Source organism: Archocentrus centrarchus, chromosome 20 (assembly GCF_007364275.1).
Source record: "Archocentrus centrarchus isolate MPI-CPG fArcCen1 chromosome 20, fArcCen1, whole genome shotgun sequence".
In the NCBI taxonomy this organism is placed as follows: Eukaryota; Metazoa; Chordata; class Actinopteri; order Cichliformes; family Cichlidae; genus Archocentrus; species Archocentrus centrarchus.
The window spans coordinates 10,499,279-10,522,218 of NC_044365.1; the positions used below are offsets into that span (position 1 = coordinate 10,499,279).

At 41.8% G+C, this 22,940-nt stretch overlaps 1 protein-coding gene across 1 annotated transcript in view; it reads left to right on the forward strand.

Annotated features, from left to right (window-relative positions):
* Nucleotides 1–12,325, forward strand: part of gfod1 (glucose-fructose oxidoreductase domain containing 1) — a 33,184-nt gene extending 20,859 nt beyond the window's left edge. Inside the window, exons 2-3 of the mRNA XM_030756765.1 lie at nucleotides 10,160–10,353; nucleotides 10,650–12,325. Coding sequence (XP_030612625.1) covers nucleotides 10,160–10,353; nucleotides 10,650–11,390 — 935 coding nt within the window. The 3' untranslated portion in view covers nucleotides 11,391–12,325. The remainder of the gene's footprint in view (nucleotides 1–10,159; nucleotides 10,354–10,649) is intronic.
* Nucleotides 12,326–22,940: the final 10,615 nt, after the last annotated feature.

Sequence of the window (22,940 nt, forward strand, 5' to 3'; positions counted from 1 at the left end):
TCGCCTCTCGTTTCCACAAAGCCTGACTTCTTCCAAACGGCCACTCTAACACTCCTACCTGTTAGGGAGATCCCCTTGAAGGGTGCAGATTTCTGATTGTTATTGTGAATTTAAAAGCTCATACTTCTACACAGATTTTCTCTGACTTTTCTGCTCGAGCACTCAAAGGGCTTTATACAGCATGCCTCATTCACCCATTCATACAAGCACTTCTTCTACACCTTAGTGCTTTCTGTCTAGCATTCACACCCTGATGAACACATCGGAGAGCAACTTGGGGTTCAGTATCTTGCTCTTCCTCCTGAGCTACAGCCATCCACCCATGAGACTTTCCAGTGATTTTCACCTCCTGCGTGTTTCTTGTCTTTTATCTAACATATACTGTGTACACATTTTTATTTAAATATACAGATATTTTCCTCATCAGTGCTTAATACTATCACCATCTAATATTTACAGCCTTTTTCCTGGCTACCTTTTAATGATGTTACTTTGGCCAAACTCTGCTACCATAACATTATGAGCAGCTGATCTGGGACAAAGAATCAGTTACCTGCAGTATATACACTGCTCAAAATAATAAAGGGAACACAATATAACTCCAAGTAAATCAAACTTCTGAGAAATCAAACTGTCCACTTAGGAAGCAACGCTGATTGACAATCAATTTCACATGCTGTTGTGCAAATGGAATAGACAACAGGTGGAAATTACTGGCAATTAGCAAGACACACTCAATAAAGGAGTGGTTCTGCAGGTGGGGACCACAGACCACTTCTCAGTTCCTATGCTTTCTGGCTGATGTTTTGGTCACTTTTGAATGTTGGTGGTGCTTTCACACTCGTGGTAGCATGAGACGGACTCTACAACCCACACAAGTGGCTCAGGTAGTGCAGCTCATCCAGGATGGCACATCAATGTGAGCTGTGGCAAGAAGGTTTGCTGTGTCTGTCAGCGTAGTGTCAAGAGGCTGGAGGCGCTACCAGGAGACAGGCCAGTACACCAGGAGATGTGGAGGAGGCCGTAGGAGGGCAACAACCCAGCAGCAGGACCGCTACCTCTGCCTTTGTGCAAGGAGGAACAGGAGGAACACTCCCAGAGCCCTGCAAAATGACCTCCAGCAGGCCACAAATGTGCATGTGTCTGCACAAAACGTTAGAAACCGACTCCATGAGGATGGTATGAGGGCCCTATGTCCACAGATGGGGGTTGTGCTCACAGCCCAACACCGTGCAGGATGCTTGGCATTTGCCAGAGAACACCAGGATCTGCAAATTCGCCACTGGCACCCTGTGTTCGTCACAGATGAAAGCAGGTTCACACTGAGCACATGTGACAGACGTGACAGAGTCTGGAGACACCGTGGAGAGCGATCTGCTGCCTGCAACATCCTTCAGCATGACCGGTTTGGCAGTGGGTCAGTAATGGTGTGGGATGGCATTTCTTTGGAGGGCCGCACAGCCCTCCATGTGCTCGCTAGAGGTAGCATGACTGCCATTAGGTACCGAGATGAGATCCTCAGACCCCTTGTGAGACCATATGCTGGTGCGGTTGGCCCTGGGTTCCTCCTAATGCAGGACAATGCTAGACCTCATATGGCTGGAGTGTGTCAGCAGTTCCTGCAAGATGAAGGCATTGAAGCTATGGACTGGCCCGCCCGTTCCCCAGACCTGAATCCGATTGAGCACATCTGGGACATCATGTCTCGCTCCATCCACCAATGTCACAGACTGTCCAGGAGTTGGCGGATGCTTTAGTCCAGGTCTGGGAGGAGATCCCTCAGGAGACCATCCACCACCTCATCAGGAGCATGCCCAGGCATTGTAGGGAGGTCATACAGGCACGTGGAGGCCACACACAATACTGAGCCTCATTTTGACTTTTTTTAAGGACATTACATCAAAGTTGGATTAGCCTGTAGTGTGTTTTTCCACTTTAATTTTGTGTGTGACTCCAAATCCAGGCCTCCATTGGTTACTAAATTTGATTTCCGTTGATGATTTTTGTGTGATTTTGTTGTCAGCACATTCAACTTTGTACAGAACAACGTATTCAATGAGAATATTTCATTCATTCAGATCTAGGATGTGTTATTTGAGTGTTCCCTTTATTTTTTTTGAGCAGTGTATTATTGATGACAACTGGCAGTCTTTTTTTTCACTGCAGGTTTGATGTGAGTGCAGTTTTGTGGTGAACTTTCACACATTGCGGTCCTCTGTTTGCATTTTTCTAACCAAAGCAGCTGGTCTGACACATGCCTGACCCCCAAGCAATCATTTATATGTAAACAAGCCAGAACTGCACTTTGAATCAGCTGAAAGTGGCAGTTACATGAGCAAAAATGTGTTAGCCTGGACAGGCTTCTGCCTGTCCCACAAAGGCAGATAAAGGCTGTTCTGACAGTAAAATGTAAATAGCACAGAGAAAGCTTCTTCGTCATTGGCGGGCTCGTTTCATTTGTCTCAGTTGTGTGTTATTGCGAGCTGTGATGGGAAGTGTGCTGATTAGGATGCTGCGTGTGTGTCAGTGATTAGAGAGGAAAAGTAGCTGTTCAGCCCAGCAGTTAATTAGACCCTGGAGGACCGTGGGGGGGGTTCAGGTGGAGAGGCCTGATCACCCACAGTCACATGCACTCATGTTTAAAACTGCAAGTCAGTTTATCGGAGGAAAGAGTTTGCTGTGGATTCTTTGTAACAGTAAAATGTAATTGCTTCAGACTGCGACTTTAGACTTTTAGTGTAGCTTTTTGTTCATCCTTACAACAAGAAAACACATTTTATCACTGTGCAGGTGGAGCGTCTAGTCAAATCATCTTGTTTTGCTTCTGTTTTCTAAAGAAGTGGTGGAAATGCCGCATGGCATATTCTATGGATGACCATTTTATTTGTGTTACCTACAGTCTCAGTGCCCATTGCAGCTAACTATAATTTACAGGGTGAGTGTGCCTAAGTAGCAGCCTTCTTAATGCATGCCCATAGTGCCTGTGCTTTAGTGGAAGCCACTCCTTTTGATTACCAGTTAAAGGAGTGCCAGTTGCCAGAGGGCCACTCTGGTTCTGGGGTTAATAGCAGCACTTAAACACATTTAGGGATGCTAAACTCCTTGTGATTCAAGGGCATTAGCTGAGGGGTAAAGCTGGCTGAATGAGGCTAATGCTTCCTATCATTCATAGTTCTACTGTGCCCTAATGGACTTAGAGTTGCAATAAAGATGATACAGACCCCCCCGGTGCAACCTGCTGTTTTATCATTCCTACCCATTTGATAGCTGTAGTCCCTCTGGATGTGTCTTAGTACCATGATGCATATTCATTTTACTTGAGCAGAAGCAAACCACCAAATTCTTACTCCTGTTGGGAGTAAATGTTATATTAAAAAAGTCAGTTTATTATTTGGTTTACACACTCAACTAACAAGGGAATGATCCCTGCATCAATCCTGGGAGGAGACATGGATCCTTTGGTGGGTGCAACTAACATAAAAATTTGCCAAAGTAAAACATGCGGTTTGTGAACAAGGGAGCAGCTGACAGTAGCTTTTAGACAGATAAACACTAATGAAAACTTCCTGAGTTTGGCTGAGTTACTTGCAAGTGACAGTCGATCTTTTACCTCACTGTCTCTTATATAAGTTAGTCATGATCTTGTAATTAGGAACAAAGGTTCTCTTTAAATAGTTTTTTAAAATAAAAGTCACTTAACCCTCTTTTAGACTGCATCTGAATTTGTTTAACTAGAAACGATCCACTTATTCATTTAGTTCATCTCACAGTGGCATAAATAAAATCATGTAAGATCTTAATACATTATTGATGCCCAGCTCCTGGTCTTGCTCCCCAGCATCACCAATGACACCAAACTCGAGCTCCTCCGGTACTTTATCGAGGCCAATTCAAATCGAATTAAACCCGGAGGCAGATGAGAACCTTGCTGTAGGGCTGGGTTTGCCTCTGCTTCTGCTTCAGCTGTAGCAGAAAGGCAAACATTGCTGTGTTCATCTATCACTGCTATCAAGGTTACTATTGACATGCTAATTTCACACCGTGAAAACACAAAAACAGCAAATTAGTCAGCAGACAGCTGGCTTTTGTTTACTGTGTATCCAGCCAGAAACACTGTACTACTTACCCCCCCCTTGTAATTGCTTTAACTTAAATTTAATTTGGAATAATCAGCAGAAAGATGAGCCTGGCCTGTCTTGCCTTAGTGTCTGCTCCTATCTTTTGCTGAAGCCATGGGTTTGTTGTGCTGTTGTGCTTAAATACATCATGATACTAGTTAATCCTGCATGTGAATTATGCTGCACTGCATATAGTACAGCTAACCCTCACCCTGCAGGAGCACGTGCGTGGCACAGTGTAGCAGATGGCTATTGCTCCTGACCGGTTCCCCTAGCTTTTCTATTTCTGGCTTCCTCGGGTGGAAGGCCTATTGTGCTGGCTGTTGCAATGATGTCTTCTCAGCATCCTTCTTAAGCCACCCGCATTTCTTTTCCTGCTGTTGTCACTGGGAAGGTGTTAAAGGTGGATTTAAGCTTTAGCTTAGAGAGACATGGTTTTGTGTTCAGCATCTGTGTTGTTTATACCTTAAAAATAGGAATGGGAAAGAAGGGGAATGGTGTGTATCACTACATTTCGTTCATAAATATGTAACTTATTTCTCATGCAGTCGGATCTACTCATTTCTTCAGGCTTTGAGCCAAATTTATTGCGTCAGTATTGCTGTGGCATGCTTTCATTATGAAACAACAACATTACAGACAACCTGACCTTCCTGCACAGCCACCACTTCCAGGCTTTCCTTCCTCAGCAGTGCCACTCCTGCACAGTGGAGGTGTGAAATCTCATGCAATGATAGCATTCGATCTGCCACACACACACAGCCTCATACCTCCCTCTGTTCTTTCAAGGCCGCGTCCTGTGTTTATGTGTCTGTTGCGGTCAGTATTTGGTGCTCAGTAGGATACACCGTGCAGAGAAGCCCAGATGATGTGTGTGGCAGCGAGTGGAGAGGAGCACTGAACTGGAGAGAGTTGGCCTTCACTTGTAATGATGCAGCTGCTCTCTCTCTCTCTCCTGGCCGTTCTTTGTCTCTGCGTGCCTTCTGCTCTCCCCAGCTGTTTGTAGCCAGTGTGCTGACTTAACAATATGGCAGAATATCAAAAATAAACACTTATGTTAGAGGACCTACAGTAATCCATGACCTTCAAGACTTAGAATTTAGCTCGATCAACCAAATTGCCACTTGATCAGCTCGTGGCTTGATCAAGTGGCAACCTCTGGGGCTGAAAAATGAAGCCAACACAGATAAATGAGACATAGTTTGCATGGATAACCAGTTAACTGCATCTCCAGCTAATGCATATAGAATATATACTATTTAACTGATTGATGTTATTCTTATTGAGTAAATATTGTTAATGAAAAAGAAATAAATAAACATTTTGACAACATACAGGCTTGCAGCCCTTTGTGGTGTTGACACATCAAGTTATCCACAGTAAGTTTTGAGTGCAAATGTTACCTTAGTACAAAATGCTGCAGTTGTTGCACTGTTAAAATTGATTGCACGCTATCTACTACTTATTGATGTAATGATGTTAACATGCTGCACATGGCTCATCCATTCAAGATTCAGTGACTCATCTGTTCCATCCAATTAATTACAAAGCCTCTGTCTGCCTCGTTCTCCTTTCGCTGCAGTGAGATTAAGGTTTTTTGTTTTTTCACTAGAGGATCATGATCAGAAAATGTGTGAACAAATGAATGAAAATCTAGTCATATAGGGAGGAAATAAAAGCCCTCTTCCTGGTGTTTCTGCTTTTCCTGCTTGTAGCAGGAACTCCTGGATTTTTTTTTTTTTTTTTTTTGCATCTTTGGACCTTTAGGTGTGTGAGACAATGGAGGGTGATTAGAGTCTGTGAGGTGAGCTGATTCTGCCTGGCAGGATGTGCCGCCGTTCACTGCAGCTGAGGGGAGCACGGCTTCTAATGGTAGCCAGGTGCTCTGCGAAATGTCAGTGACTCTTATGCAATGCTGCTGCATACCTGCTTACTAGGTACATTGTCAGAATTTACACAGTGAGAAACTATGCAAAGTTTATAATGACCTTTTTAAATTCTGGTAGTATCACCGTTATTTTCTTAAGTTTTTGTTGTAATATCTATAAGAGTGTGGTTGCCCTTTTCCCTTCTTCTACAAGGTCTCTCTCTCGCTCTTTCTCACTGCCTTTAAAGTCTGTTGGTTAGACATGTCCGTATGTGAATTATTGATGCTAAGGGACTGAACTGCTGTGCTCAAGGTTTTTTTTTTTTCTGCTCCATTACTGCTCTCCCACTGGGCCAGGAGCTTTACCTGTGAGTTGAGCTCCACTTTACCCTGCCATTTCAGAGTAAGTGTAGCTATTCCACTAACCCTAGTCCCCGGTGTCAGTCACTTTCGTTAAACCTACCATCTCTATGCATTTGCACACATGAACAGCTCAGGATATTTTCCAGTTTTTCTTCCTCACATGTAGCACAAAGCAGGAAAAAAAAGAAAACTTGCTAGTTGTAAATCAACCAGACTATTAACTGCGCTATTAGCGCATTGGCTTGAGCAGACATCCCTCAGACTTGGTAACTGGCAGTTTAACGACCAGCAAAATTGCAATCTGAGTGCATAGACATATAGCTGTTATACGAGTCCTAGAACAGTTCTGCAAATTCAGCAAAATACAGTATTTTGATAAAGGCAGGGTATTTTGTGTGACATACTGTCATCCTATCAATTGCACCAGTGATCTGGACAATCACTGGTTGGCCAGGAGAGAACCAACCTTAACAGAATACTATCAGAGACAGCAGGTAGATTATAGGATAATCTCTCCCAGCCCCAGGACAACCAAGCAGTCAGAATTTGTCATAATCCCTGCTGTTAGATCCTAGGCAGGGGTTGGAGCGATCCAGAATGCTGTTTCGGCACCTTTAACTTCTTTCACTTCCCATTACTCGTGAATATTGGAGTATAAATCACCCATTAAATTGAGATCTTTGGGTCCCCTTTGTGGACCTGTATATGGTTCTCATTACTGCTGTAGTTACACCAATGCAGTTTTTTATTTTGTCCTTATCCACAAGTAGTAGCAGTAGTAGTACTCAGAGTACCATTTGTTTAATCCTGGACGTCCTGGCTCTAATCCTAGCTGTACTGATGAAGAAGCTGTTTCTCCCTATGGCATCCCATCTTTCACGGGATTGCCCTAAGATTTCTTAAATTGACCTGTGCTTTTGCTCCATTTCCCATCCTCTTTTTTTTTTTTTTACTCTTTACTCTGTGCTCTTTATCATCCCCATTTATTCTCACGCTTCTCTTTTCCTTTTTAAATCTGGTCTGCCAAACACAGCGTTAGTCCTGTGTCATTTGACTCAGTAGCTGGTATGATAGTGCCTTGTGCTCAGGTGCAACGATAATCTTTTGCGCAAACGCACAATGCATCCCCTCACTGTCTGAGTCAGGCTGCAGCAGAGTATCTCCCCTGACTCAACAGTCTGACCTGTCTAAGCCAGTCTCGACCTTTCAGAGCTTTGTAGACGAGGAGCAAAAGGTCATTGCTGATCTGAAGAGAAGATGTTGTTTATTCCCATAAAGGTCACACTTTAGTCTGGTGTGACAGTACACCCATGAGTTAGAATGACTCTATAATAAGTTCCATTATTCTTTGTCCTTTTCTATTCTTCTTTATAGTATGTTTACTTTTGTAGCAAGTTAAGACATGAGTGCCAGAAAGAAAGAAAAAAAAAACTGTCAAGAGCATTTAGTATTTACCCTGAAGAGTCTTACCCAAGGCAGTCCATCTTTTCCATATCTGTTTCTGTGTGTTGCTGCCAAAAAGAAGGGGATGGGGTAAACAGTTTTTGCTTGGCTTTGTGTGTGTGCAGGGTGGTGGGTGGGGGCTCCCTCTGCGCTCCTCAGAACTGGGTCAGAGGGATTAATATCATGGCCTGGCCAACTGGAGCTGAAGTTCATTTCCAAAACTGATAGTTCGCCCACAGCCCCTCAGTCAGGCCTGTATTATGCAGCTTTTCACACTCTGAGGGCTCAAGAAATGTGGACAGTATGTGAAGCAGTGCTCTTACATTGTGTATACATTGGTAGTGTGAGACCATAGCATTTAATGTGAGAATCTGAGAAGCTAACAGCAGCAGAAGTGGCCACAAGAACAGCTCAGTGTCATATTGGTCAGAATAAATCCTTAGCAACAGCCCAACACTGCTGGGAGGCTTTAGCCAACCATTTTTTTTAGTCAGTCTAATGTTTAAGACCTAAAGCATGACTCTGCGGAGGAAATAACACATTCTTCTTACACATACAAATGGATTTTTTTGAAGTACACTAGTAGTCATAGAGTTCTTTATACTCATCCAACTAAAACAGTCCCTGAACAAAAAGGATAGCATGTGTGGTTAGGCAGAGCTTTTCTAATGTGGAACAGGCCAAACATTTTTTTAATGTATTTGTTTTAAAGAGGAAGAGGACCAGCTGGATGGGTTTCTACAAATGTGTTACAAGCCCAGTGGCCTGCCAGGTCTATGTACCAGGTGGTTGTGTTTATTTTTTGTCAAAAGCTAAACCATCAAGGTAGTCAATTCAATTCAATTTTATTTATATAGCACAAAATCACAACAACAGTCGCCTCAAGGTGCTTTATAATGTAAAGTAAAAACCATACAATAATACAGAGAAAACCTCAGCGATCAGACGACCCCATCCAAGCACTCAGCGACAGGGGGAAGGAAAAACTCCCTTTGACAAACAGCAGTGCATCCCCACATCCCTGAGCTTTTTTGATGGGTACCTGCTGGTATTGGGTGCCCTATCCATAGCATGACATCTAACAAACAAAGCTAGGCTACTGTTGAACTGTTATACTGAGTCACTATGTTTACTTGTTGTTCTTCTGTTACACTATTTCATCATTTACTAGTGTCTTGTAACTCCTGTTCGGCTTTCGGGTTGTTCTCATGAGGGACAGTTGTAGCTTATGTACAGTAATGAAATTGCTCATAGTTATTTATTAACATTGAGCTCCATGTTTTTTGCAAAGATGTAATAAAGAACAGCACAGCTGTTTTAATAGTAACATTTATCCAATGGTAACCTTTATCAAATATTAGTCAGTGACTGTAGCAAGTATAGTATTCTCCTGCTCTGTTTTGCAATGTCATTCAGACACAGTTTGATAATTGATTCCAATTTGCAATCAGATTTCAGGGTTTTCTGCTTTTCTCTCTCCTCTGTCACTCAGAATTGATTTTCTTTGTATTGTTGTCTGGAGGCACAATAAGTGAATTTGTGCTCAGCCTCTTTCAGTATCATCTGCTAGAAACTGAACAATAAATCGATGAAGCCAAAGCAATTTACTAGTCAACAAGATATTTTCCGGGTCATTCATTTGACTGCTCCCTTTTTTTCCTCTTTGTAGCCATAACAGAAAAACTCTTTCTGTCTGTCTCTCCTCACATTACTGCCCAACTTCTCTCAGTAATGTTTGGGTGTTTCTGGCACCAGTGGGCCTTTTGATGTGCTGGAAGTGATTTTAATTAGGTTTCGTACACTGTCTACAGGCTCTTTCTCCTCTGTCTCCTTCATCTCTTCTGCACTGCCTTTTATCAGCCTTCCATCAGGGCTCCAGTAATACAAGTGAACCCTGTCGAAAGCTCTATGTGCAGTCTCACTGTACACCAAGGTTATGTCTGCAACATCATGTGTGCCTACCAACAATAAGGCCCCTCTAAATTACTTCCAGTGACTCCCGTTTTTAAAAGAGCATCTTGGGTTTCTATGTTTTGCCTTTTTTGCATGGGTTCACATGTGGTTTACAGTTTGTGTAGTTCCTATGATGCGGATGAGAAAGACCAGAAAGTTAGGGAAATCTTGAGCCAGCTGTTGTGGGAGTTACCACATTTAGCAGCTTTGCATTGTTTCTTCAGGGGAAGGGATGTTTTCGTGCTCAAGAGGATATTATGACTCTCTCTCTCTTCCTCTCTTCTCTTCTACCTCCTTTCTTCATCTGAACGTTCCAAGTAAAGAAGTAAGCTGTTGGGTCAAAATAAGACTTTTTCAGTACAATAAATAAAGGTTGCATATCTGACTCCCAGTTGTCTCTCCTTTATTTTATAAGGTATTGGGAAAAATGTAATCTGCGACAGGACCGCCACGCCTCTGGATGCCTTCCGAATGATGTCAGCTGCACAGTACTATCCCAAGCTGCTGAGCATTATGGGAAATGTGCTGCGTTTCTTGCCTGCTTTTGTTCGAATGAAGGAGCTGCTGGAGGAAGGGTACATTGGAGAACTTCTGGTCTGTGAGGCCCAGGTATGACCAAAAGTACTTGTGTTTACGGCTGTTTGAAATGGAGATATTGTTTTTTAGTTGCTGTCTTGCTTTTCTCTTGAGGTTAGATTGAGTTATAGCATCACCCACAGAGCAAAGAATGACTGGTGCCTTTAGATACTTTAGTACCATGGTGCTTCTACTTTATCTTTGATCCCAGATACCACTCAACTGTCTGCTTTTTGTTTTTGTTTTGTTCTTGTCCTGATTACAATCATGTGAGGTATAATACAGTATCAAAAAAAATCAAATCCCCTTTTCTCCTCTTTGCCTTTAAGGTTCACAGCGGTAGCCTCCTTGGGAAAAAATACAACTGGAGTTGCGATGATCTGATGGGGGGCGGTGGCCTGCATTCGGTGGGCAGCTACATTATTGACCTGCTTACGTTTCTGACAGGCCAGCGTGCTGCCAAAGTCCACGGCTTCCTCAAGACCTTCGTCAAACAGACGGACCACATCCGGGGCATCCGTCAGATCACCAGTGATGACTTCTGCACATTCCAGATGGTACTGGAGGGAGGCGCCTGCTGCACCGTCACGCTCAACTTCAATGTGCCCGGAGAGTTTAGGCAGGAGGTGATAGTTGTGGGGACCGTTGGGAGGTTAACAGTCACAGGGACGGATCTGTACGGACAAAAGAACAGCGGCGGTGGAGGAAGTGGTGGTGGTCCTGAACTTCTACTCAAAGACACCACGCCTCTTGAGAAGGCATCCTTGCCGGAGAAGGCCTTCAGTGACATTCCATCCCCTTATCTCACCGGGACGATCCGCATGATCCAGGCTGTGCGGCAGGCTTTTCAGGACCAAGACGACCGGCGGACGTGGGATGGGAGGCCTCTGACAATGGCTGCCACTTTTGAGGATTGTCTATATGCTCTTTGTGTGGTGGATACAATCAAGAAGTCCAACCAGTGTGGAGAGTGGCAGAATATTGTGGTGATGACAGAGGAACCAGAGGTCAGCCCTGCCTATTTGATCAGTGAGGCCATGCGACGGAGTAGGATGTCACTCTACTGTTAGCATCTGAAAAACTCAAAATGGCACTGATGGAAGTTTTTTTCACAGAGCTACCGGATTCAGATTAATCCATCGCCAGTTTTGTGTTGATACTTTTAAATTTGTGTTGTCACTGTTACAGATTGTTTCCACAACAATGTGCAGAGAGTTGTGGTTTCCCAGCCTCAGCAGTAGAGGAAAAGCAATGTAATTAATAATCAAAACTTTATTTATAAGGAAGCTTTTTTTATTTCCATTTCGAAAGTAGATTTGAGCCATTTGGGGAGACACTTTCAAATCCAATTCATGCAACGGAAAGACCTACAGTGGAGGCACATCAGGGAGTGAAACTACCTGCTGGTTAGCTGGTCGATGAGTAGCACGCATCCTCACAGGGATTGGCTCATATTCTCCCATTTCACCAACAGATACTTGCAATTTAAGATGCTTTTCAGCACCCCGCTGGCTGCTTGATCAAACAGTTATTTGAGCCTCCTGTTTCTCATTCTCTTCTGCATGACTGGGTCTAGAAAGACAGCACCCTACACTGTGGGTCCGAGCAAGGACTGCCAAGGAAGAACGATAGTCTTTTTGAATTGTGCCACTCTGTTGTTGCTGTAATCTGAAGTACTTTTACTACTAGTTTTACCAAGTGAATGTTAAAAAAAAAAGTCAGTGCGCTTCATAGTCATGCTCTGTCTAATCCTGTGTTTCTCCTTGTTTCTGTGTGTGAAACGAGAAAAAAGAATCAATAGTTTGGCTTTCTTTCCCCCAGAGGGCTCTGGTTTTCGTATGCAATATAAACAGGCAGAAGGAGGGCTAGTCTCTCTTTCAGCCTGAAATAAAGGGTTAGAATCACTATGGTATGCCTTTATGCAGTTCCAGTCGGCTGTGCATCACCTGTGTGATTGGTCAGCGTAGTGATATTTTGATTTATTTTGTGCGTTTTCTGCCATCATACCCACTGAATCTTGTGTGGCGTGTTAGCACAAATCTGTACTGAGCCTTAAAGTGTGGACAGTCTTGCATGTAAGTTTGCAAACTACGTGTGGGCTTTATTCTCACAATGCAATGCAATGGGTCAGCCCTGCTGCAAGCTAATGCAAGCCTCTTTGGTGTGCTCAGACCTAAAGACTGGAAACTTGCAGCCAATCAACAGTGTAGCAGTGTGGCCGACAGTGCACTAAATTTCTTTTAGTTTTTATTCAAGGTGTTAAAGTTGGTGTTATTTTGTGGGACTTTTTTTTTTTTTATTGTTAAACAAATTTCACATAGACCTAAAGATCAAACCCAAAAGTGTTAATCCATCATTTAATACTTTCTGACTAGAGTATACTGTCTGCGGCACGTGGCCCCATGCCCACTGATTCCTGCTGACGGTTTAAATGATTACAGCTGCAGCAAGTGTTTGCAGTGGCTCAGATATGTGCAATCTATAATGTCCAGCAGTTTAGCCTCTTTTAGCTCATGTTTTAATGTTTTGTCACTCTCACCACTCTGGTTGACCCTGTTTCCAGCAGCAGAGGCAGCAGGCTTATGTTTTAGCAAACATAGCTGTGATAAACACGCTGCCAGCCCAGCACCAAACAGCAGGAAGACACAGCTACTTGATTCATATAGTGAAGCAGCTGAAGAGCCAAAAAAAAGACCATTTGATAAAGATGTTACCAGTGTGTACATGTAGCTTTAAAAAAGGTTGTGGTGCTACTGAAGATTACACCACTGCAATGATGCCATACACAGCAATTAAAGCTTAATTTATAGTCCCGCATTGAATCCCCATAGAGCCAACTTGCATTGGCCTGCCATCATGATTGAAACTGAGCTAATTTAGTTGGGCTTGGAGCTAATAAATACTGAACAGCGGTTTATTTTAGTGAAATATCAGAACTGATTTCCTGTAGTTTATACACAGATTGATCTCAAACAAGAAAACAAAGAATACTTGCTGTTGTATTAGAATTGCAAGTGAATCAGTAAGCAGACCAATCACAGCTGATTTTTAAGAAGGTGCATGTCAGACTATCCTGTAGCTGCACCGTTGTCTTAACACGATAGTAAGCTTGACAGGAAACACTGCAACCACATTGTCGCCTGCTCTTCAAAGCTGTCCATCTTGGTTTACTGCTTTGTAAATGTGCCCTTATCTTTCAAGGTGGTATTTACATGCATCACCAAGGCGGCAGCAACAGTTTTAACCCACATGTCATCTGCAAAAAAACACCAACCAGAAAAGTGAAGAAGCAGTTGTGTGTAATTCGCTGTCCAGCTTCCAAAAAAAGCAGAAACAAAGCATCAGAAAGTGAATGCGAGCACAGCTGAACTTATCGGTCAACACAGGTGAAGGTATAACACCGACCTACAAGCCAAAAGATTGATTTTTTTTTTTATGCATTCTCTGTTTTTAAGCTGTGCTGAAATACTAAATATGTAACAACTACTGAAAATGTACATATAAAAATATTATAAAGCAACAATATGCGTTTGTCTAAAGAATTAAATCAGTACTGTATGTATTTTTTTGTTTTTTTGTTTTGTACAAACCAAGGAACTGGAACATGTTTCGATAAGTGTTAGGGTATTTATTCTATGTTCTCGCTGTTGAAGTTTCATGGACTGACCTGCAGTGCTTTTGGGAGATTAACAGCAGACTGAGGCCTTTGGAGCGTTCAGCTTCTTATTTCCATTCATCAAATATTGACCAAAACAGTCTTCTTTCAGACGCACTCTTGTGAAAAGCTTTATGTTTTCTCTTAAAATGCACTATATCGCAATGCAGCAGAACTACGCTGTCAGCTGCAGTGCAAGCTCTGATGTGAGAACTCATAGATCATGTGTCTGTGTGCGCTCTTATTGTTTACGCTTTGTCAGGACCCTTTACAACCCCTGCTGTTTTTAGCGCTCATCTCACAAAAGCAGAAATGTAAGAAACTGGAAACACACTTGCTAAATAGTTTGTGTGAATAAGCACAGAGTCCGACACTGATAAGCTGTCTCTCAGAGCTCAAGTGAAAATATTGCCCCCTGTGTACAAACGCCTTATCAAATCTGCATATAGACTTTCCCCCTTAGTCAGATAAGCTTGCAAAATATAAAGCTATAAAAAGTGTGCATGGGAGTTGAATTTCATTCTTCCTGCTTGAATTTCTTCTCTGTTTAGGTCTGGATTTTAGAAAACAATCCTGAGTGTTAGTCGATCATTAAGCATTCACTGGATAAACAGGTGCTTCACAGGAAAAAGGAGAGGCAAAGCAGGTCCCTAGGGATGGTCTTTCTTCCCCTCATCAGGCCTTTAACTCATTTTATTGCGGTTTGATTTATAGTTCTCTGCTGGAGTAGTCCTGGCTGTTTATTTGTCCCTGTTAAGGCCAGCTGGAGGTGAATGATTTGCCTTTCTCACTGGTTAAATATAGATAGATGCATACAGGGAGGAAAAGATTCGAGGCTAAATATAACAACTACAGCTCATTAAAGACAGCTTTAGTCTTTAACCTTTGCCACTGCTGGCAAAGGTTAACTTTTATTGCAGTTAAATATGAAGTTTTTGCTTTATTTTTCACCAGTGCCACTGTTACTGGTGACATTTTATCTGCTGGGTCCTTAGACATTCTCATAAAGTCCTCTTGACTGTGCACTTTGGTGCTAATTGCAGCTAAAGTGCAGTCACAGATCTGAGAGTGTGAGCTTCTGGTTGATTTCCAGCTCTGTTCTCTTGTGAAAGAAGCTCCCCGTTGAAGCACCAGTAAATATATGTTTAACTCTGCCAATGGAAAATGAATTTTTCAGATATGTTGAATTTTAAATCAGTTCAGGCTTCATTGAGGACACATCTCATAGGAGGATCCTGAGGTAATACAAGAAATTATAGAATTATGCATTTGCATGAAGACAGAAACACGATGTCACCACATGAGAGCCTGACTAAGTTCAGTCCAGGATTGATTAAAGCCAAAATAATCTATATACTACTGCAAAGCAGCTGGTTATGCTGATCATTTTGCCAATAATTAGTAATTCTTTTACAGTAAACCTCCCAATAGTGCATCTACAGTAGGCATTATGGGAAGCATGGCTTCTATTATTTCACCAATGCTGCCACCATGTTTACAAAATTCTGCAGGATAAATTGAGAATATTGTGTTTAATTGTTTTTCTGTACCATCACTGCTGACTTAGCTGCAGATTGACCTCCAGTGAGACTCAGAACATACAGGAGCTTCAGGAAACCTCTGTATTTTCAAATACACCAATCAGCCACAAATATTGCTTAATATTGTTTTGATTCCCGCTGTACCATGACAACAGCTCTGACTTGACAAAAAGCTTCTGACTCTTTTGGGTCAAGTGGCTTGCAGGGTGGGGCCACTGTGGATGGTGATTGTTCCGTGGCATCCCACAGTGGGGTCAGCAGAGCTCAGAGGCTGGGTCAACTTTAAATCACGTTCCTGGGGCTTTTCATGAGCATGTTTTGTGATGTGACAGTTACTGGAGGAAGCGGAGAACTGTTGCCATGGGAACATACATGCTTGGTCTGCATTATAGACTGTACTTAAAAGATGGATGTAGCTTCTGGGTCTAAAAAAATTGAAGCCAGTTGGAAAGTGCCTTAAAGCTGTTGAGTCTTACTGAATATAAATATTATGATCCTTATTAGAGGAAAAAAAAAGAATGGGAAAGCAAGGTATGCTTTAGGGCGTGGCTACCTTGTGATTGACGAGTCCTTAATATTTAAGTGTGCAGAGTCACAGCCGTTCGCTTGTCATAGCCAGTTTCAAAACAGCGCGATGGTGACAGTGAACACGCTCAGCTCAAGGCTTCACAAATCAGTGGATGATATCATAGTTGCCAAGTCCATCTTTTAAAGTCTATGCTCCATAACAATGTTTATGTGGATGTTTTATATCAAAGTTATATATACCATCACCTAAAGTGTCCCACAGAACATTACACTATAATATGATAAGTGGTTTTAATATTGTGGCTGATTGGCCTATATTACCTGCCCCCGCACTGATGGATGCTCACACAAATAGATTCACTGTTTTTAAATCAGCCTGGCCCTCATCTGGAAATTAAATCAGCTATAGTGTCCCAAGGTGAGAAGACCCATAACAGAGGCTTAGTCAGAGCTTCTTGAGTGTTTGAAGTTTATCTGCTAAGTGGAGGTTTTATCCCTGCCCACGCTCAGACTCAGACTCAGCTGGCAGACACAGCCAGCTGCCTGTGCTCTGGGCTGAACATGCCGTTAGCATCGTCTGTCACAAAAACAAACAAACAAACAAAAAAGGCTTTTCATTTGAGCCAGTGCAGATGCTGGGCAAAATAGTGACTCAGAAAAGATATGCAACAGACTCCTGCCTTCTCTGTGAAGTCATGAGTATTCTCACATCACAGCCCTTTAGTGCTCTTTAACGAAGCGTCTCCACCCGCTATCGCCTGTGAATGGAGCTGCAGCGAGCAGCAGTCTGAAACACATGAGGCAATATCTGGCTTCTGAAGCACTGAATATTTAATGAGGAATTTTAATGAGCTGATACAGTACAGTATGAGGACACCATACATTTTATCTCTTGACTGATTTTTTTTTTTTTGTTCTAAGTTCAATCACTGAGGGTTTTTATGTTTCATTATGATGAAAAAGTTGTTGCATGTCGACATCAAATTCTGCTAATTTTGTTGCCAAGAGCTGCTGTTGTTGTTGTGTTTTTCCTGCGCTGACTGTGGCCTGCAGGATGACCCGATTGTGTGCTTCAGAAAGACACACTGCAGAAAACTTAAAAAAACACAAAAAAAAAAACAAAACAAGAGGTGCTCCAGCACTTTGCCTTGTTTGCTGACAGTCTGACTATGAATTGCTCATCTCTGCTTCGCCAGCATTCACTGACTCATTGCTCAGGAAAGGCCTTCACTCACTGAGAGGGAGAGAGGAGGCGGAGGAGGTGAAAATTGTTCATTTTGGGAGACAGACAACCTCAAAGAGATGCTTCTTCTGTCCTCGGAGACCGTTACTTCGCAGCCGGATGTCATGTTGCCAAAACTATGTCATGTCTAAGTCATGATTTTGCCCCCTTCCTCTTTCCTTTCTTTCACACTCACTCCTCTGTAGGTCTCCCCTTTTCTCTTTTCTGTGTGCTCCTTTTTTTTTTTTTACAGCCGCTGCTGGCAAAGGTAGCGGTTTTTCATTTGCTTTGCATTGATCCGTCCTTTCTCATGTCCTGTTTTCCCCCTTTCCTCTTTCTATCGTGAGTCAGGTTGAAGCCTGGAGGAAAAGCTCACTGGTGCTTCTGCAGACCTCCCTCTCCTCTTTTCTTGTTTTCACAGTCACAGAAAGACAACTCCGTTTAATCAGAACTAATGACAGACAGGTTGTGAATGCCTTTCCACAGCTGGTTTATGAATGCTCACTCTGGCTATGTCTTGCTTGCTTCCCCTCCACAGATATCCATTTTGATGCTGTATTGTGACTATATCCAATATTTATTGTTCTGTATGTAAACTGTGGATGCATGGACCTCTGTACATACTGTAGTTTGAAGTCTCAAACGCATATTTATGGGTCTTACTAGAGAGAATGTACTTGCCGTAGGAATAATTTATATTTTCTATCCGTTAAGAAGGTCAGTTGGTGTCATAAATAAAAGCCCCGCTGAGTTCTCTGCTGTAACATTTTTTTGTTTGTTTCATTCTGATTGACTGTGTGACTTCTGTTTCAGTGTTTACTGGCTAATCTCCCTGCACCAGTGCTCGGCATTGATTGAATGTGTGTGACTAAGGGAATGTGTGAAAGTGGGAAAAATAAAGTGTGATTCTTGCGTATGTGTTTGCAACATGGTTTACAGCTTCAGCACTTGTCTAATGCTGCAGTTTCTATGGAATAAACAATATGTACAACCACTGTGGCTCTAATTTCATTTTTCCTAATTAAAGGAAGCAAAAATAAAAAGTCTAAGCTGTCTCAGTTAGATATGAATCATATGAGACCACTTCCACCAGAAATGTTCCACCATAGGAAAGAAATCATCATCCAGAAAATCTTTTTTACTACTTTGTAGTAACCTTTCCTCTGAGAACACTAGATCCCCTCACTGTAAGGGTAACTACTTCAAGGTTTGCTTTCATTTATCACCCCTATGTATGTAATATGATGAAAGGTTACAAATTTTATATTACACCTTATCCAGCTCAAGTGTTGCTTTACTAAAAATCTTTGAAAGCCTTTCCTGACCTCTGCTGGCTACAGTGGATGCTGCACATTATTGGGCTGGGCCTGTATTTACTGAATGAATGTTTTTGATACTTTCGGTTCTATTTATTACAAGTGGACACACGAGCATGTATAATTCATTATTATTTGTGCTGTGGATTGTGAAGTATAAACTGTCCATTCACTTAAACACTGAGATCCAGAGTGTAATTAATTAAATAAATATTCACTTACTTAGCTCCGCTGACTTATAAGAGGAGACCGAGAACGGTGCACTGCGCTGTAAATTCATTAAATTATCTCAATATAAACATCTGTCTGTCTCAGACTGCAGAGGCAAAGCTGGAGACAAACAGCAGAGACATGTTCTTTAAGTGCAGAACTCACCACACACTAGGACAGCTGACCGTGCGCACAATGTCCTCAATACAGCTTTAAAACCGCTTTCAAACGACCTCTTTTTAGTTTCAAAGAGACATGAGGGGTACTGCCCTCTGACCTGACATGGGATATCAGCAACTCTCAACATGCAATGCTTCAGTGAATGGTTTTCCTGCTTTGGCGTATAAGTGGTGATTCACTGACCATGTAACCTGCTTCAGCTGCAGCATCACTGTCCTAACTGGTTTTGTTGAAAAGTTGTCGCTGCGATGGCGGTCCTCTTTGTAGCTGCTCAGCTATTTTTTCTGTCATCTCCCTCGTTCTTCTCATGATGCGCTCGGTGCTTTGTTGCATAATGACGCCTGAGATTAAACACCTTCAGCAGGTTTGATACCACTGTCTTAAAGACATAAAGGCCTGGACGACCTCTAATTTCCTGTTTCTAAATTCAGATAAACTGAAGTTATTGTACTCGGCCCTACAAACCTTAGAAACATGGTGTCTAACCAGATACTAAGATAAGCTTCCGGGCTGAGATTAACAAGGTAAATCCCCAAAATTATTCTCAGCAAACATTTCTTTGTTCATCCATTTCATATATACAATTTATGTTGGGTTACGATTTAATATTTTGAGTCATGTTATAAATTTCTAGTTTCATATTGTGTCTTGAGCCACAATCATTCTTTATATTTTGGAGAGAAACCATACAACTGCAGACACTGTGACAAAAGCTTCTCACATTCAAGTCATCATAACAGTCGTGAAGGTCAACACATTGAAGGGAACTACAGCTGTGACCAGAGTGACAAGAGCTTCAGGAATACACCCGACATAAATGATCCCACGCCTCAAATAAACTGTTTCACTGTTACCAATGTGAAAAAAACATTCACGTCATCATCTGCTCTGTCTAAACATCAGCGTGATCATACAGGGCTGAAATCAGCCCCATCATGTGATCACAATGAATCTGAAGAGACATAAAGATCCTCCTCAGGTTGCAGGGTCAAACGTAGAAACCTTGAGATCAGGCTGCACAGAATTCAGATGGGGACTGATGAGGCAGCTATGAAAGAAAATGTTAGTTACATTTTAATCTTTTGTTTACAGTGAGAGTCAGATGAACTGCTTTCAGTGGCAGATGGAGGTTTATCAGAGGAGACTTAGCTGTTCTCCACTCACACCGAACAGTTTGACATTAACCTCAAGAAAAATAAGGCCTTAAAATGTTTGATTTTTTTCCACAAACCAGCTGTATGTATTCACTTGACTGAGTGTGTGCTTAAAACAGCAAAAGTAATAAACAACTGTTCAAAGTTGTGGTTTTGATTTTACTCACTGAGTCTTTCCTCTGTTACCAGCTTTTCTTTTACATGCACTGACTGGCAATTTTTTTTTAGGTACATCTCTTATTTTGGTCCATGTTGATATGAGGGTGTCACAACATTGCTGCAGATTTGTCAGCTGTACATCCATGACGAGAACCTCCCGTTACACCACATGGATTGAGATCTGGTTGACTGAGGAGGCCATTTGAGTGCAGTGAACTCACTGCGATGTTTAAGAGCCCAGATGATCTGAGCTTTGTGACATGGTGCGTTATCCTGTTGGAAGCCGCCATCAGAAGATGGGTACACTGTGGATATAAAGGGATGGACATGGTCAGCTAGGCTGTGGTGCTTACATGATGCTCAGCTGGTACTAAGTAGTCCAAAGTCTGTCAAGAAAATGTCCCCCACACCATTAGCAGCACCAGCAGCAGCACCCTTATCCTCAGATACAAAGCAGGGTGGATGCTTTCATGTTGTTTATACCAAGTTTTGAGGCTTGTCAGACTGAGCAACGTTTTTCCACTCTCCTGCTGTCCACTTTTGGTGAGTGTGTGTGAATTGTAGCCTCAGTTTCCTGTTCGTAGCTGATAGGAATGGTACCCGCTGTGGTCTCATGCTGTAGCCCATCTGCTTCAAGATTACAAATGTGCATTCTGAGATGCTCATCTGCATGCCTTGGTTGCAAGTGGAATTGAATTAAATTACTGTTGACTGATAAATGTAGGGTTATAATGTCCACATGATACAGAAATGCTAAGTTTAATATGAAAATTTATAAAGTGAGAATTCAGCAAGAGCCTTTAAGTGGACTGTGAGAGATATAGAAAAAATAACTGTATAATGATCAGGTGGCGTCACCTGCAGAGTATATTCTAGTAAGGAGGCAAGGAACCAGTGAGTGTTTATTCTTTACAGGCCTTTAATAGAGTGAAGTTTCCTTGTATTTTGGAAAGTACTTCTCACATCTTTCAGGTGCCTCCATGTGAGGTGTTCAGGGAACATCTGTGAATTGCAGCTGCAGGTAATAATTACTTCAGTGTGGATCAAATGGTACCTGAACAAGGACCATGTTAGAACTGGTATTGTTATAGAGACTAGACAGCATCATTAGATAAGATAAGATAAAACTTTAATGATCCCACAATGGGGAAATTTAAAGATTACAGCAGCTCAAGTACAGAGAAGAAGAAGGAAGAAAAAATATAGAAAAACACTATGTACATAAAATATATGCCAATACACATATACACACATATACACCAAAACACTATATACTGATATCAAAAACACTATTTACATTTGTAGCTGGTAAAATTTGTACACAGCACACACAGGATGCTTTATGGGTGGGAGTGTAAATAAATAAAATGTATGGTATGTAAAGTATGGTATGGTATGTAAGGTATGTAAAGGTACACTGTGTGCATTACTTATACATTACAATCACCACATGGACTTGTCCAGCATTTGTACCTGGGATCACTCACACCCTAAACAAAAATCATATCACTTGACTAACAAGCCCTTGGTTAAATGCTTTTGCAAAGCTCAATAATATGAGATGATGACAAGTATGAGCTGATTTTTTTCTCTCATTCATCCCTATATGTTTTTCACTATTGTTTCTGTCTTTTTAATGGCAGTGCCTCCAGAAGGGGGGCAGCATGGCCACAGTTCTGTTTGTTTGTTTGTCTTCTTGAATGGGTGTTCTGTTAACTGTAATTTCCCCATGGTGGGATCAATAAAGTATCATCATCATCATCATCATCATCATAAAGAAAATTACTGTCTAGTTAGTCTTAATTCAGCTACTGCAGAGAACAGAGTAAACTGCAGGGTAGTGCAGTAATAGCTAGAGTATTATTTGTTCCAGTCTACGTGGAGGAACTACAGGATTGCTGACCCTATTCTTGTTCACGTCTGGCACACGCTCACCACAGCCACAGGTTGCTCAAAAAAAAAACAGATTTTTACTAATTTGGGTATCCTGATTCCAAATATGCGAACAGAATTTCTCTAGCATGTCAGGATCTTGAGTTGCGTAACTATGCCAATAAATGCCAATCACCAAACGTCAATGATTTTATTAGAAGAGTACACCATGAACACACAACTGGTAAAAAAAAGACACAGATACCAAAATCAATCATATAAGGAATCTCAAACTAATACAGTCCACAATTAGTCTGCCTAAGCAGTTCAAAAGTATGACAAACACCTGTGATTCTGCTTCAAGGAAGTTTCACGCTGTAGAGGCTAGATTAGCAGTCAGTGCCCCAGAAACACTGTTCCATCACTTGATGTGGCACTAAAACTTTGTTTTTATCTATTGACAGATCAAAGCAGTCACTATAAGAAATTGCAAATTTCTGGCATTGTTGATCCGCAGTATTGGCAGTTAAACTTTAGTTGATTGAATTTTAATGACCATATTTGGATTCAGTGCCCCCAAAATCACCCAAATTATTGCTAAATTCTGTTCAGTTTCAAAGTTAGAAAGTGCTAGCACACTCTACATTTGAGTGAGAAGTGCCAGTACAGCAATACATTAGCTAAATATTGAGATGAGCATAACTCAAGAACCTGACATGCTAGAGAAATTGTGATTATAGATTTGGAATCAGCATACCTGAAATGTCTTATATCAGGTATTTT